We start from the raw sequence: 15,419 nt of genomic DNA on the forward strand, positions 1-15,419 counted from the left end.
TAACCACATTACTGAAGGGTAAATATGCAGTTATTTTTATCCATAAAATCAGCTCTTTCAACCCTAAGATTAATTCCACATTATTATGCAGCAATATGTAATTACTATAAGACAGCTTCTACCCTCAAAGAAGCAAGCACTATTCCAAATGAAATCTTTCAGGGTTTTAAGTAAGCCATGCAATCTGATGGCAGGATTTGTCCTTTAGCAGCTACTCAATAAGAACTATAAAACTGTGACTAGAAAATAGGTAGTCACAAGGCTCTATTACCAGGTATAAGCACTAGCAATTCCTGTCCCATTCAGATTTGGAATGAAAACCTTTTTTTTTTTTTAGAAAATAATGCGTTACGTGGAGAAACATTGCTATAACACTTAACATTCCCATCTCAGAACACTGATTTCTTTAGGTGTGACTCCTGAGAAGAGGCACTTCAAAGTCTCTCTGGGGGTAGATATTACGTAAAATATAAGAGGAAAAGTAGTTATATTATAACAGCTGATGTTCCTTGTAACTCTTTTCATTTCTTGCAGGTACTGTTGCATGATTTACCATGGAAAAATTGCTCTGCAGCATCCTGGTGTTTGGAATGGCTGTCATGGTCAACGCGTGTCCCAAATACTGTGTCTGTCAGAACCTGTCTGAGTCACTGGGGACTTTGTGTCCCTCCAAGGGTCTCCTATTTGTACCTCTAGACATAGATCGAAGGACTGTTGAACTCCGACTTGGGGGAAACTTTATTATTAATATCAGCCGTCAGGATTTTGCTAATATGTCTGGACTTGTTGACCTTACTTTGTCCAGAAACACCATCAGTTACATACAGCCCTACTCTTTTACTGACTTAGAGAGCCTTCGATCTTTACATCTGGACAGCAACAGGCTGCCTAACATTGGAGAGGATATTTTGAGAGGCTTAATTAACCTTCAGCATTTGATTTTAAACAACAACCAGCTAAGCAGCATCTCTGATGAAGCCTTTGAGGATTTTTTGCTGACATTAGAAGACTTAGACCTTTCCTACAATAACCTCCGAAGCATTCCCTGGGATTCTATAAGGAAGATGATAAACTTGCACCAGCTCAGTTTGGATCATAACCTGATAGATTATATTACAGAGGGGACATTTTCAGATCTTCAGAAATTGGCCAGATTGGATCTAACTTCCAACAGACTTCAGAAGCTCCCCCCCGACCCTATATTTGCCAGATCTCAAGTAATTCCATTAGCGGTTACCCCGTTTTCTCCACCTTTGTCTCTCAGTTTTGGGGGCAACCCGCTGCATTGCAACTGTGAGCTACTGTGGTTAAGGCGACTTGACAGAGATGATGATATGGAAACTTGTGCTTCTCCTCCAAGTCTAAAGGGAAGATACTTCTGGTATGTACGAGAGGAAGAATTTGTTTGTGAGCCTCCTCTTATTACACAACATACTCACAAGCTACTGGTTTTAGAAGGGCAAACTGCCACACTGAAATGCAAAGCCATTGGAGATCCCACCCCCATCATCCATTGGGTGGCCCCCGATGACCGTCTCATTGGGAACTCTTCGAGGACAGCTGTCTATGACAATGGCACCTTAGATATCCTCATCACCACCTCCAAGGATTACGGGACTTTCACATGCATAGCAGCCAATGCTGCTGGAGAGTCCACTGCAATTATTGAGCTCTCAATCGTTCAGCTCCCCCATCTCAGCAACGGCACAGGCCGAGCAACCCCACCGAAATCCAGGCTTTCAGACATCACGAGCTCCAGCAAGTCTAATCGTGGAGAAACAAAAGGACCACCGGAAAGGGCTGTCCTGGTGTCAGATGTGACCACTAAATCAGCTTTGGTCAAGTGGACAGTGAGCAAGTCAGCCCCTCGGGTGAAAATGTATCAACTGCAGTATAATTGTTCCGATGATGAAGTCCTGATCTACAGGTAAATGCAATTGCTGTTTTGTCTGCTGATGATGGCAGGAGGAGGAATGCAGGAAACCAAGTCTTTTACTCTTAGATCACTGATTCGACTTTGAACTGAGGTAGCTCTGCCACTGCTGCAGGTAGCATTAACGATGTCTGATAAATTTGCATCATGTCTATCAGTTTACCTGTTGGTCTGTTCAACGTTTTTCTGCCTACGCCATGTGTTACAAATGTCTGTTGTATTAATTCTCTAACTGTTGTTTTCAGCAAAATTTTCAATTTAGGATAAAGTAGTACCGCAGTAATTAACCTCCTTACTAGGCTTAACAAAGAAAGAAAAACTTGACAGGCTAGAAGTCAGAAGTTTCCCTTTCCACCTCCTGTAGGTGGAATTGAAATATACTACTGAGAGAGGAAGCAATGTGGGAGGAAGTTTGTGCTGTCTACCCATAACAGAGGCTCTAATTATTCTGCGATTCAAGATTCGGGGTGGTTAGCAAGAGATTTTTCACCTATATGAAAAAGCTCGTTTCTTAATTCACTAACACCTGTTTTACACAACTGTACTAGCTGACAGCTTTGGAGTATTTAATGTTTTATACCATATTAAATGCAAGAAGAGATAGAGATAATTTCAAAAGCAAGCCCTGAATGCTCATTATGCTCCTCCAGTTCTACAACGCCTCTGACTTTTAATGATGTAAAGCAAGAATCACTCTTTTAGTGAACCTAACTGAGAAAATGAAAGAAGCAATAATTGTTAGGGACTAAAAATGAGTAGAAAACTGCTTCACAGTACAGGAAAATAGTGTTACTGCTTTTTTCTTCTGTCTTGGAAGAATGATTGATGTAGTATGTTCATGCTAATGAAAAATCCCTAGAAACCACCCTTTCCTGCCTTTTTATTGCAGAGGCAGCAGTATCAGATGCATTCAGCTGAAGTTTGTCTTTGGATATGTGTGAACTACCAGCAGAAGTCAGAATCTCAGGGCAAAGTAGAGCCAAACATATAAACTCCTATAGCTTTGCAAGTATCCTGAAGCCAGTGGAGAAAAACTGGTAAAGAAATAATGGGATTTGGGTTTTGACTATTCTGAGAACAAATTCTGGTCAAAACATAATCAAAACCATTGATTTCCTCAGTAGTCTTGGGGTTATTATCTGCTGGCCTGCAAACTACTCTCCTGCAGTGAAAGCTGAAGCACCAGTCAAGTCAAGGTACTCAGCCTCCAGATCCCAGAAGAGACCTTGTTAGTTTCTTCTTTACCATAGTGGAATTTTCTTTAACCCGAAAAACTAAAAAAGAGATATAGTAAATGCTCACGTGATGTTTTTCACTCACTCTTCTCCTACAGTGAAATCTAATTCTAAAGTTTTTTTAAGAACTGAATGTTTAGTTGACATGGACAAAATTTTGTGTCAGAAATACTTTTGTTTCAATCAGTTATAAAACAGAAATAATAAAGTTATTCATTTAGATATCCAAATTAGTCAGTCTGACAAAAGAAGCAATATTGATCAGGAAGTTCAAAAAACTTTTTTTAAAAGGATATTCATTCAAATACTGAAAAAAATTGAGTAAATTAAATTCTGTTCACTTCCATTCCTCAATTATAAAAATATGTTGAAATAATCAAATTAATTAACAGGTGCAAATTATTTGCCTTGGTCTGGCTAATGTACTGTGAAACTAGTGTGTTAGCTTTGGGACTTGCAACTATGTGGAGCTAAGTAGAAATAAATTATAAGATAAAACTAAGTAATGATAGAGTAATAGGAATAGAATGAAAGAAAACCTGCTAGTGTTAGTTTTTCCTGAAGCAAAGGTTTTGAAAAAGCTCAGCAGTATTTAAGATCTTGAGCCCAGGGGAAGTCTGACAGAATACTCTGAAAGATGTGTAGGGTCATATGGTGCCATAAAGTGAATTTGGCCCGGTGAACAGGAATATCCCTGCAACCAGAAGATATGTTAGTGGAGGTTGTCAAGTGTTGGAAGTGATTGGATGTCTCGATTTGCTGAGGATGGTGGCCAGGGTAAATAAAACAAACTGCAGAAGTGAAGACATGCAATCTAGTAGCAGGAGGAGTGAGAATCAGGTGGTATGAGCAGCAATGAGAGAAAGATGTCGTCTTGTCAGCCTGATCTGGAGGAACAAGTGACTGTCAACCCTGAATTCTTATCCTGTCACCAGTGTTGCCTCTCAGTGATGTTTTGGCCCTTTGTTGCTTTACTTGGTTGTAGCTCGGTTTCCCAGAAGCATAGTGAGGACAGTGCTATTTCCATAAATCTCCCATCAGGCCTTTTTGAGTATTCATTGATGATGCATAGCTCTTTTCATTCACAGCTCTCAAAAGCACTTCACCAAAGAAAACAAATTTTATTTCTCTACATTTTGCAATGGGGAAAAATGAAGCATAGAATGAAGAAGTGAATTGTCCAGCATCTGAGAGTTAATCAGTGGCACTCATAATATCAAAACCAGCTCTTATGACATTCAGCCAGGAAACCGCTCAGTCCCTTAGAGTTAATTAACTAAAGCTGTTTTGCTTTAATTGGTCAGATGCATGTCACTGCAATAAGCGTGCAGAAAAACCTAAGGGAAAAGGACTTCTACAGCGCTCTGCTCTAAAAAATACTGTGTATGTGTTAAATGGGATGTGATATTGCTTAGCTGCTAAAACGATGGGCAGTTACACTACGTCAGTATGCCAGGACTGAGGCACACTGGCTGTGCTCAGTTTGAAGGAATCTTACCTCACTTATAAGAAATATATGCACTGAAGACAAAAGTTTCTTGCATTCTCTGCTAAGAATTTTTCATGAGCGTTGTGTTCATAGTGAAAGAGTTAAAACACAAGTTCTTCCCTCCCTACTGATATTAACATCTCTCCTGATCATTACCCAGAACACCAGTCCTATTCCTTGTTTCATCCCAGCTGTGGTGTTCCACATGCAGGAGTTGCAGACAGTACAAAGGAAACTGTGATGGGGTGCAATGGCTCCACAAAAAGTAAAAGTTGTGGGAGATAGTGGCAAGTGTTGTCTATTGGACCTCCTGATTTCACTGTGCTGAAATGGTATCAGAATCTGAAGTCTGGCTCTGCATACACCAGCACCATCATAATGAGGATTAGAAGGAGGAACACTGTCTGCTTTCCCCATCTAACCTTCCCTTGTATTGTCTGTCTCAGGGCCATTGCTGAAGCTAGCAGCAGGTTTTTATCTCTTTCAGTGGATTGAGATTCACTGATACTGATCTAATGAGCACGGCCCTGGATCAGCACTCTGTTCCACACAGCTTCCCAGAGTGAGAAGGAGAAGCTAAAGGGAAGGGAGTGATAGCTTATGCAAAGGTCTCAAAGAGGCAACTTGGTCAAGGTCACCATGCAAAGACAATGACTGCCCCTAACACTGGCACCAAATCAGTAAGCTGAGGCTGCTCAGAGGTGACATGTTATATTATCTTTTTCACATTATTGGCAGAAGCAATCTTTCTCTCTTTCACGAATCCTGCACTTGACTTTTAGTGGTATCTCAGAGCTTCTTTTCTATGCCTTGACATAGAATCCCACATAAGTAAATAGGGAGACTGGTGCTTTGAAGTCATTGTGTGGTCTGCAGCAACAGAAGTAGTCATGAATGATTAAGATGGATCATTATATAACTGCAACACTTGAATTCAAGTAAGGCATCTGGGGACAGAAATTGTGTCTTTATGTGTAGAGCACCCTACATGATGTGGGACCAAATCTCAGTTTTGGTCATTGGACATTGGTGTAATATATAAATTCACCACTATTTCAAAAGATTAATAAATCTGCAAGTGTTTTGTAGGCCTTCCTAGGTCATACTGAGCCTGCTGGCTGTGTTTTGAATTAAAGTAATGATGCATCCACTTAAAAATGTGCAGCTGAAGTGCAACACTGCCATTAGATTTATGAGAGATTTAGATCTGTTTTATTTTGTAGTATTTTATACTAAGAGTGATAAAAACAACTGTACAAATTAAGAATTACTGTTGCACTGTAGTCTCCCTAGCTTATAAATGCAGTACAAGAAAAAAAACCAAAAACCTATTGTATATATCTCTAAAAGCTTATTTTTTCCATATATATTTTATGTAGCAGACAGTCTAAGCATTAAAATACAAATAAATGTCTCCATATCTCCAGTCTATTTAAACAATAGTGCCATGGATTTGATAACTTAAACAATATAATAATGATTTATGTTTATACAGCTCCTTAACTGCAAGTGCTTCACAACCTAGCTGAACAGAGATCACTCCACCAACCACTGCTACCCTGTCACTTCTCAGTTAAATATTAGCTACAGTTTGGCAGTCAGGTGCTAGTGCAACTCCATTTTATGAGCAAAAAAACCCCTTCAACATTTGAACTTACAGATACTTTAACCTAGGAAGTAATTAGCTGAGTTTACATTTCCCACAGCATAAAGGATAAATATACACATGCACTCTTCTAGTCAGTTACATATCAATAAGAAAATGCTTTATGACTAAGGTTCTACAAATTTCAGAAATATCTAAGTTGTGTAAGGATGTTCTTTCAAAGAGCAGTGCCACACTGAATACCAGGTCATGCCAGAGGGGATGCCGCTGTCCAGCTTGCTGAAGCTTCTTGCAACGAAAGCCTATTGTGTGGAGATCTTCCAGCTAAAGGCTGAAAACAGAGGAAGCCCTGCCCTGTTGCTGTTAGGGCAAATGATCTCAACATCCTGATGCTATAGAAAAGCGTACATTAACACATAGTTCTGGTAATTTTAGAAAAGGCAGAGGATTAATTTATTCTGAAAGGCCTGAACATCTATCCTTATTCGTAATTTGAATAGCAGGTTCATACAGATGAAGATTTATAAGTAAATGCTTTCTGCTTTTCTACCCGTTTTCCAGTTAAACCCTTGTCTCCAACCTGGCTAGGCACTGACCTTCCTCCATGGCTCACAGCTGGTGCAAAAACCCTTCCTCACTCTCAAAACAGGGGCTGAGCTATTCCAGTTGCATTGTGTCCAGGATACAAACCTTGATTTGGAGAAAGCATTTATATATTGAAACACTGAATAAAATAACTTTTGGGAGGAAGGACATCACATGAAGACTTTAATCATAATGTAATAGTCACTCATATTTGACAGGTTGAGACAGCAACTATATAAAAATAAAAATGTGAAGTCACAGTCTCAAAAGGAAGCAAAATTTATATAGGCAGGCAGAGAAAAGTCTGACATGAACATCTGGTACTTCAGGTCATTTGAGAGTGATTTGCAGCAGTAGTGTGCATTGACTTCTAGAGGACTGTCAGCAAGTGCAGGCTTGCTGAAAGACATCAGACATAATGAAGAAGATGCTTCACAGAAAAATGTATTCTGGGACTGTGGGGTTTTATTTGCTTCTGCTGAAAAACAAATCCATTTAGCCTTTTCTTATTATTTTGTCTCTCTTAATGGGAGAAGTGCAGGGATAAAGGGTATTTTAGGGTTGTTTTCTTGTTTGTTTGTTTGCTTGTGTTTGTTTTTTTCTTCTCCTCCCTCCCCACCTTTGTAATATGAGAGATCTTTGAAAAATATAAAAATAAGCAAAAATTAAAGAAAAGTAGATGTACATCTTAGTATTGTTACTAAAGTTGTCCTAGATTGTTGTGACAAACTGTCATCCACCTGATGCTTGTACTGATGAGAAATCCATTGGTCAGAGCCAGTCCAGTTCATCATAAGCAGAGGCAGACCATGCAAACACTATCAAGATCAATATCATTTTTGCTTGTTAACCACCACAGAAAGACAAAACACTAAATTGCCACTTATCCCTACAGGGCATATGTCCCTTTGTGTAAGTATGTGAGAAGTATGTGGAGGCATGTGAGAGGCCACTTGTGTTACTCCTGCCCATGTCACAGTGTCCCAGCAGAGCAGAGAAGGGCAGGACAGCACCTTTTGCTGGCTTGGAGTCATTCCCATTTCCTTCAAAGTTTAACAACTGTCAAATAACATTTAGTGAGGTATGTGAAGAGGTTGTATGCTACAGCTCTACCCCCGAGCTCTGCCTCAGGAGCTGAATAAAAAGGCAAAGAGCCTGATTCTCATCTCAGTCCCTGTTGTGCTGTTGGGAAGGAAACCCATCACAGCCAAGGGTGTTGCACAGGGTGGAAAATAAATCAGAATAGGTTTTCAGCATAAGACAGCAGAACTCCCATTTTATCTCTGCTGCTAATTATTTATTTAGCTCATCAAAGGCTCAGCATTTTACTTGAGGGGAATTTGGGATGAGCTAATGCTTGTTCATAACATCTGCCACATCCCTTCTGTTAGCTGCTCCAAACAAAAATGCCAGGAGTTGTTCCCACCCATCACTGCAACAATGAGCTACATATCTGATGCCAAAATGAATTATTGAAATAAAATTTTGATCAAGCTTCAGGTGAGTCAAAAATTTGATGTCTAAATAAAAAGTTTTAACATTCAGATTCATACCATTCCTGAGTATTCAGAAACCAGCACACAGCTGCACAGTTACCACTATCTTTCCTATTTTTAATCTAGGGCAGACTTATAGCAGTTCATGTGCTGCTCTGTGCAAAAAAACTGTTGCGGTTTGATGACTGCTTAACAGTAACAACCTCCCATGTCATTCATAGCCATGCAAAGTAATAATAGTTAGCACTCATAGTTACAAATATTAACTGATCAAATTCCTAACTGAAGGCTAGACTCAATACTCCCAGAAATTAATAGCCACCATTGACCTGATGAGCTTTGGTTCAACTTGAAAGTCTTGCATTTTAGGGATTACCATTATTTTCTAGAGAGGTAGATAGAGGAAGAAGGAGGTTAAATAGATTGCTCAAAGTAATTCAGTAAGCCAGAGGAAGAAACAACATGCCTACAGAATCATAGCTGGAAGTAGTCCTGATTTAGCTTTCAATGTGTTCCTAATAAAGTCCTTTCTCACATTTCAAATCTGATAATTTCCCCTCATAACATCATTACCTGGAGAGAAAATATATCATTCTCCTTGTTGTTACCATTGTTAAATATAGGTTATAAATCTGTTTGACTTGGGAAAGGAATCTTTAATAGCATCAAGCTCAGATCAGGGCTTCACTGTAAGCATGTACCTATACTACAGAGGTGTACCATCTCCTTAAAGGAATATCGAAAACAATGAGGCTTGATTTCCTCCATAGTTTGTATGCATAATGCACATTTAAGCACTCTAGATGCTCCATGCGATGCCCAAATTTTCACTTCTTCAGGTGGCACCCGCAGCAGGTTCCCAACACTCCTTTTCTCTCTGGTCCTGCTCCATTGAGTTCCAGGTGGTATCAGAGATTCACTTTAATCCCTTCCTCATTTTGAGTCACAACTGCTGACATCTGGGTCCTTTTAGGAGGCATGGAAAAAGTAGCAGTGACCACAGAGCATGATAAGTACTCCTAGCCTTTCTAAATCTGTATCTGAGAACTTCCTCCATCCCCTCACTTCACCCTTCATTTTAACTAGGACAACAGCAATCCAGGTAATCTCCAGACTACTAAGAAATCTCATTGAAAAGTGGTGGTCCTCTAATAAAAGCAGTGGCTGAAAACTACTTGCTTCAAGGAGAGAATGATTTATTTTTATCCATAGGTGTTTTGCGAGAGAATTATAAATAAAAAAGAAAAGCTTAAAAGCATATTGTATTCCTAAAACATATTGAGGTCCTAAGATTTACTTTGCCAGTATGAGATTATTCTGCTTAACTTAGCTCCCACTTGCTCACACGCAGGCTCCAGGCTGTGGGAAAGCGAAACAGGGTCCCTTGACAGCTTCTGACACTCCACCTGCCCCTTTCTGAAGTCACAGGAAGCCTTTTTATCCATTTCAAAGTTGTCTTTGTTTTAGAGTTTTGGTAGGAGGTACTTGGAGATACTCCTCCTGCAGCAAATTCCTAATCCTCCTTGTCTCTCTAGTGCTGACCAGTTGAGTTCTGACTGTGGGCATTGTTTTGGGATTCATGCAAGAAACTGCGTATAATTTTTATGTAGGACTATTTTATCTACCAAATCCGTAAGACAGGACAAGGAGAACGGCAGAGGGTGAACACCTGAGAGTTATAAACACAGCCAAAACCTAGTGTCTTATTCCACTGCCATAGTTGCAGACTCACCTATCTAATTGCTTGTTCTGTGTCTCCTATTATAACCTCTCTCTTTCATACCAGGGTTTCTGCTTATATGCTCCATCTTTTTTCAGAAAAACTGTACTTTTTTGTACAATGCTTGCACTGGTTAACCCTAACATATGATAACAATGATGGAGCTTGTTTCCTTAGAGAAATGACTTAAGACTCATCATTTGAAAAATAAAGAACTGAAAAAGACATAGCACTGGAAAAATAATAAATAAAAAAAAAAATGGTATGTTGGACTAAAAGTATATTGTAAAGTATTTATTAGCTTTAGCTCTTACAAGCCTGGTTATTTTTGGATTTGTCTATAATAAGCAGGTTTTCTGAGCAACATATATGCACTCAAAGTGAGCAAAAATCATTCTTTTCAGGTGATCCAGTGCAAGGTGAATGCAACACTTGTTTCTCATTTAAACCTATTTTGAAGCTTTAATTGAGATGTTAATGGTGAGTAGTCTTTGTGTTAATGCTCTGGTCAGGGAAGGATGAAAGAGGAGGATTTCAGACAAGCTGAGGAACTTAAAACTTGCGGCAGAAATCAGATTCATACTCCATGTAATTTTCTGAGTGTTATACATTTTCAATTAAGGTTTGTACTACAAGGAAGTCATTTTTCCTTTCTTTGTTCTTAAAAAGGCACAGGAGAAATGTAGCTCAGATTTTCAATGGTAAAGAAAGAAAATGTGAGGTAATGGATGTCTATGAAAACATGATAGGTGTTATTTCATTGTCATGTTACCCTTTTCCCCAAAACATGTCTTGTTTTACAGTCTGATATGAGGGCAGTACAGACAGGTAATATGCAATCCATAATTGTAATAGAGCCAAGCACAAAGGTAATCCTGTCCTAGCTAAGGATTGCAGGCTAGTATTGCAACCTAGAGAAACCTTGAAACTATAATGCCATTGAGAAATTTCTATGTTTAAAATGAAATGTTCTGATTTTCACAGCAGAGAAAAAGCAGCCCAGGCTGATCTGCCATATTGCCACAGCTCTGGTGACGTCTCAGAGTCACAGTGTGATCATGTTAGGTCCCAAATCATTTGACAAGAATCCCAGAAAATGATGCTGCCCAGAAAGGAAATGGGAATTGGCTTCAGCCTTTGGCAGAAGGCACTGTAGAGTGGAAGCAAAATCACCTGTGTGCCACAGCAAGAGAGGGATACACTGGTGCTGGGCGAAAGAGAGAGAGAAAGAGAGAGATCCCTAGCCTGACATCTTCAGATGGGAAGGAGGTCCTCTGTGACAGGCTACAGCCATGCTTCAGAGTGGGTGAAAAATCCCTGTAGACAGCAAGGTAAGGTTATACCGTAACCCCCTTCTGTTCCACTGCTCCTGGTTTACAGATTAGTTTATTTGCAGAGATGAACAGTTTGAGACAGCCAGCACTAGGTGTGAATTTGTGCTGAATTTTCCCATCTGTCCTCCTTTCCCTTCCCTTTGCATCACTTTGAATTAGCCTAGGTTTAAATTCTGTAATATATTTATTACCATATAATTTAATTCATTTTTAGAAGAAAACAAATAAAAGAGCTCAATCCAAAACTTTTTTTTTTTTAAATTATCTATTTGTTTATTTAATCAGCTTGGATTATGGAATTGCTTCTTATGTAGATAGCCCAAACTGTGCTCAGATTTTTTCTGAGTGGGGATTGCACAGGCAGTAGTTGCCCAATAGACATATGGGCAGCTGACAGCATCAAGGCACCCCACCAGCAGCTCTGTCATCTGGCAGTTTGCCTCAGAGAGGCGGGCTTGATGAATCAGTCCTTCTGTTGGTGCTGGGAGGGTGGGGGACGCCTGCGCCTCTTCTCCAGAAGGCTGCTGCAGAATGCAAAAGATACACAGACGTGATCACTGAGCCTCCCCACACATTGTGCTGCAGAGTTGGGATGGCATCATCCAAGTGAATTTGAATCTTGGTAATTTGAGTATGTAGAAGCATAATTTCAGCTTGGTTACTCTGGGGCAAGGATGGGTCGCTAGCCTGGTGCCTGCTCTTCTCTCTGCTGTGTGCAGAGTTTCAGAGCCTGGGAGTGCCATGGGGAGGAATTTGACAGCTGCTGAGGTTGGGTAATGGGAGAGGGGAGGAGATATCAAGGTAATTGGCTTGAAACTGTCCTGTCTCTCTGTGCCTTTTCCCTTCCATCCTTAAAAGGGAGACAGATGTTCAAGTAAGCTGAGCAGGCAATAGAGCCAAGAGGACCCTTGCTTCTGTCCTCCACCTCTTGATCCTTGTAGCCTTTTCTGGCTGCTGTTTCAGACAACAACATGATAGTGCCTTGGTCTCTGAGAAGGTGGAAGGAGGAATGGTCACCATGGAAGGAGTCACCTTCAGAAACTGACTCCTCCTCATAGCCCCTGGGGTAGCTGCTGTCACAGGGTGCTTGCTGAGCAGTGGATAGTGATAGCCCCATCTTCTCTGGGGAGTGGTAGACAAACCTCATGCATCCTCAGTGGCACTAGCAATGCTGCAATCTCTCTGCCAGAAAAAGTGCAGGAGTATCTCTGATAGATGCTTGGCTCTTGTATGATTTGCTTAGGGAGCTGAGCCACATCAAGGACACAGGGCTATATGTATGGCTAACAGTTTAAATTCTATTTTCTTTCTCTGGGGACACTAACACCTTTGATGAGGTAAAGGTGTGTTTGCAAGGGGAAGGATGAAATAAACACTGGGAGCAGGATTTACACCTGTGAAGAGTGTTAACAAAAGCCTGAAGGACTGCAACAATCCCATTTCAGGGCTTAGCACTGTACCTTTGTACAACAGTAGGTTGGAGTGGGATGAAGTGGCGAGACCTTGTGCTATACAAACTGCCTAATGGAAGCATACAAGGTTTTAGTTGTTTGCGTTTTTTCCACACTAAAACATAGTATTGTTGTTTATTTCACCTTTTCTCTTTGTTTCCCCCATCCAGGCTCTCTCATGGTTGATAATTATATTGGCTGTGGTTTAATTAGATAATTATGCCAGAGCTGGAGTATTTTTCAGAGTAAATCCTTTTATTTATTTGAACTTAAGCAGCCTCCATTTGGGTTTTCTCCCAGAATTTTCTTTGTATTTCATTGTGTGATAGCACAGGTGTTTATAACTGGTTTCATTGTAGTTTATGAACATGCTGGTTAGCCAAGTGGAATGAAAGGAATAGCACTTTGGAGGGCAGAGGTGGCATACTCCTGGGAGTAGCACACTGACATAAAACTTCCTGTAAAACTTAGCTGATATTTTGGCTTTGGAGTAGAAAATAGTAATAATGATATAGCTTTACTCAAGAAAATGTGATTTAAACCTTCATATTAACACCTTTAAAGGATATATTTTATCGAGTAAGTATAAGGCTTTTTTAATTTGACCTTTGCATCTCCAAACAAACAAACAAAAAAATTCCTTTTCCTTAGCAGGCTTAGTTTGTCAGTATATAAATCTTGCTCCTGTTGCTAGCTGTACTGTTGGTAATGATCTAGGTGCTCACTGAGGTGCTGAACTGGAGCTTACAGGTGTCTGGTCTTTCCTGAAAAAAATGAAGGAGACAAGGAGTAGCAAAGAGAAGCAGGGAAGGAGAGCTGCTCCTTGGCCTGATTAGCACATATAGTGGTAAGGTTTATGTTGCTGTAAAGTGAAATTGTAATGTGTGTTTTTTCCAGTGGTGTCTAACTCAGGCAAAATCCTACAACTTCCTGTCCAAATCCATATAACTTTGTAGTGGCAATGGCTGATAACATTTCTCCACCCCTTGTTATTTAATAGCTGTCCATCTAGAGTCACTAGATATGAAACTATCAAAGGCAGTATTGAGCAAAGTCTTAGTAAGACTTTTTGTGGTCTCACTGCTTTCACTGTGTGTATGTGGGATTGTGTTGTAGAAAGTTTTCTTCTTTTTTCTTTCTTGTCAACCCTGTGATATGGCTAGTCACAGTAATAAGGCCAGGGCTTTGATGAAAAATTTGGGAACCTGCGTTTGCTATGAACTTAGTCAGGATCATGCTCCAGCTCAAGATGGCCAAGCTGTGAACTTACAGCTATATGGTACTGAGAAGTTTGCAGCTTTGGTAGTCATCATGGCAACCAACCTCCTGACAGTTTGTTGTTCTCCATACCTCCCCAGCTGAGGCTAGATTAATGTGCTTGCTGAGCTTCAAGTTCATCAGTTACTATATATGTCTGCACTAGTTTAAAAACTGTTTTCTACCCCTTCTTATGTGATTTCAGTCAAAAACTTTCCATGTTTTTAGGGAAGCAAAGGGAGCCCAGGAAAAGTCATAGAAGCAGAGTCCTTCTTACTTAGAGAAAGTCTCTGAGGACATGATCTGCAAGTCTTCAAATCAGAGTGTTTTTCTGGTTTCTGCTATTTTCCCCTCTTCTGCTTAACCCTGGTTAAGCTTGTTGGTGACGGGGAGGCATATACTCAAAAAAGATGCAAACTGCTTTTCAAAGCAGGTCACATTCACTAGTTCCCAAGCATGAGCTGTTCTCTTGGGGAAGTTTTGAAAATTTTGAAGCTAGTGCCTCAGTTTACCTGAAGCAAACCTTAATCTGCCATATAATGGGACAGAACTACAAAGTGATTGATCGCTCCTTACATTGAACAAGGAACAGATTTAAAAACTAATTAAAAATAAAAAAGCTCCACACTAGTTGGTCTCACAGTCGTTGCAGCAGCACACAACATCTGTTTAGCACACCCTCCAACCACCTGCCCCTGCAACAGCTATGAAGAAGCAAACCATATATCAGCTCAGTTTTATTTTCTAGCCTCGTTTAAAATGGAACAAACTCTGGAATATCTGTCCCATGGGAAATTCGAATATTGCAACATCTGTTTCTGTCAAGAATCAGGCTGAAAATCCTCCATAACAGTTGCTTTGTTTGCTTATGGAAAAAAAAAAAATAAAAATAAAGGATTCCACTCATTAATGTGCAACTGTTGCTATCAATCTCTTTGTGAATGTTACAGCTTTGGGAGTGACAGCCCCATCCCCACCATACATGATGCCCCTCGGGGAGTTATTCTCCTCCTGGATGCGAAGCTCCCTAAATTCATCGCATTCACTTTGTTCTTTCTCTCCTCACCACAGAGGTCTTCCTTCCCTGCACATTGTTCCTGCTTTCAGCCCCTGCAAGGGTGAAGGGATGGTCAGGGTGTAGGAGAAGGGGCAGCTGACTGTAGGAAAGGAGCAGAGGATGTGGTGGGGAGCAGAGCAAGGGCTGGAAGCAGAGCACCCCTCGAAGGAGCCAGGGAGAGGAAGAGCATTGTGGCTCCACACAGCTTTAGCTTTCATTCTAATTTTCCTGACAAAAGACAGGAAAAAATATTGAT

General features: G+C 40.3%; 1 protein-coding gene across 1 annotated transcript in view; it reads left to right on the top strand.

Annotated features, from left to right (window-relative positions):
• The first annotated feature begins 554 nt into the window (after positions 1-554).
• Positions 555-15,419, top strand: part of LRFN2 (leucine rich repeat and fibronectin type III domain containing 2) — a 35,135-nt gene continuing 20,270 nt past the window's right edge. The window contains exon 1 of the mRNA XM_010167665.1: positions 555-1,927. Within this exon, the coding sequence (XP_010165967.1) occupies positions 555-1,927 (1,373 nt within the window). The remainder of the gene's footprint in view (positions 1,928-15,419) is intronic.

Source organism: Antrostomus carolinensis, unplaced genomic scaffold, assembly GCF_000700745.2.
Source record: "Antrostomus carolinensis isolate BGI_N321 unplaced genomic scaffold, ASM70074v2 scaffold17965, whole genome shotgun sequence".
Classification (NCBI taxonomy): domain Eukaryota; kingdom Metazoa; phylum Chordata; class Aves; order Caprimulgiformes; family Caprimulgidae; genus Antrostomus; species Antrostomus carolinensis.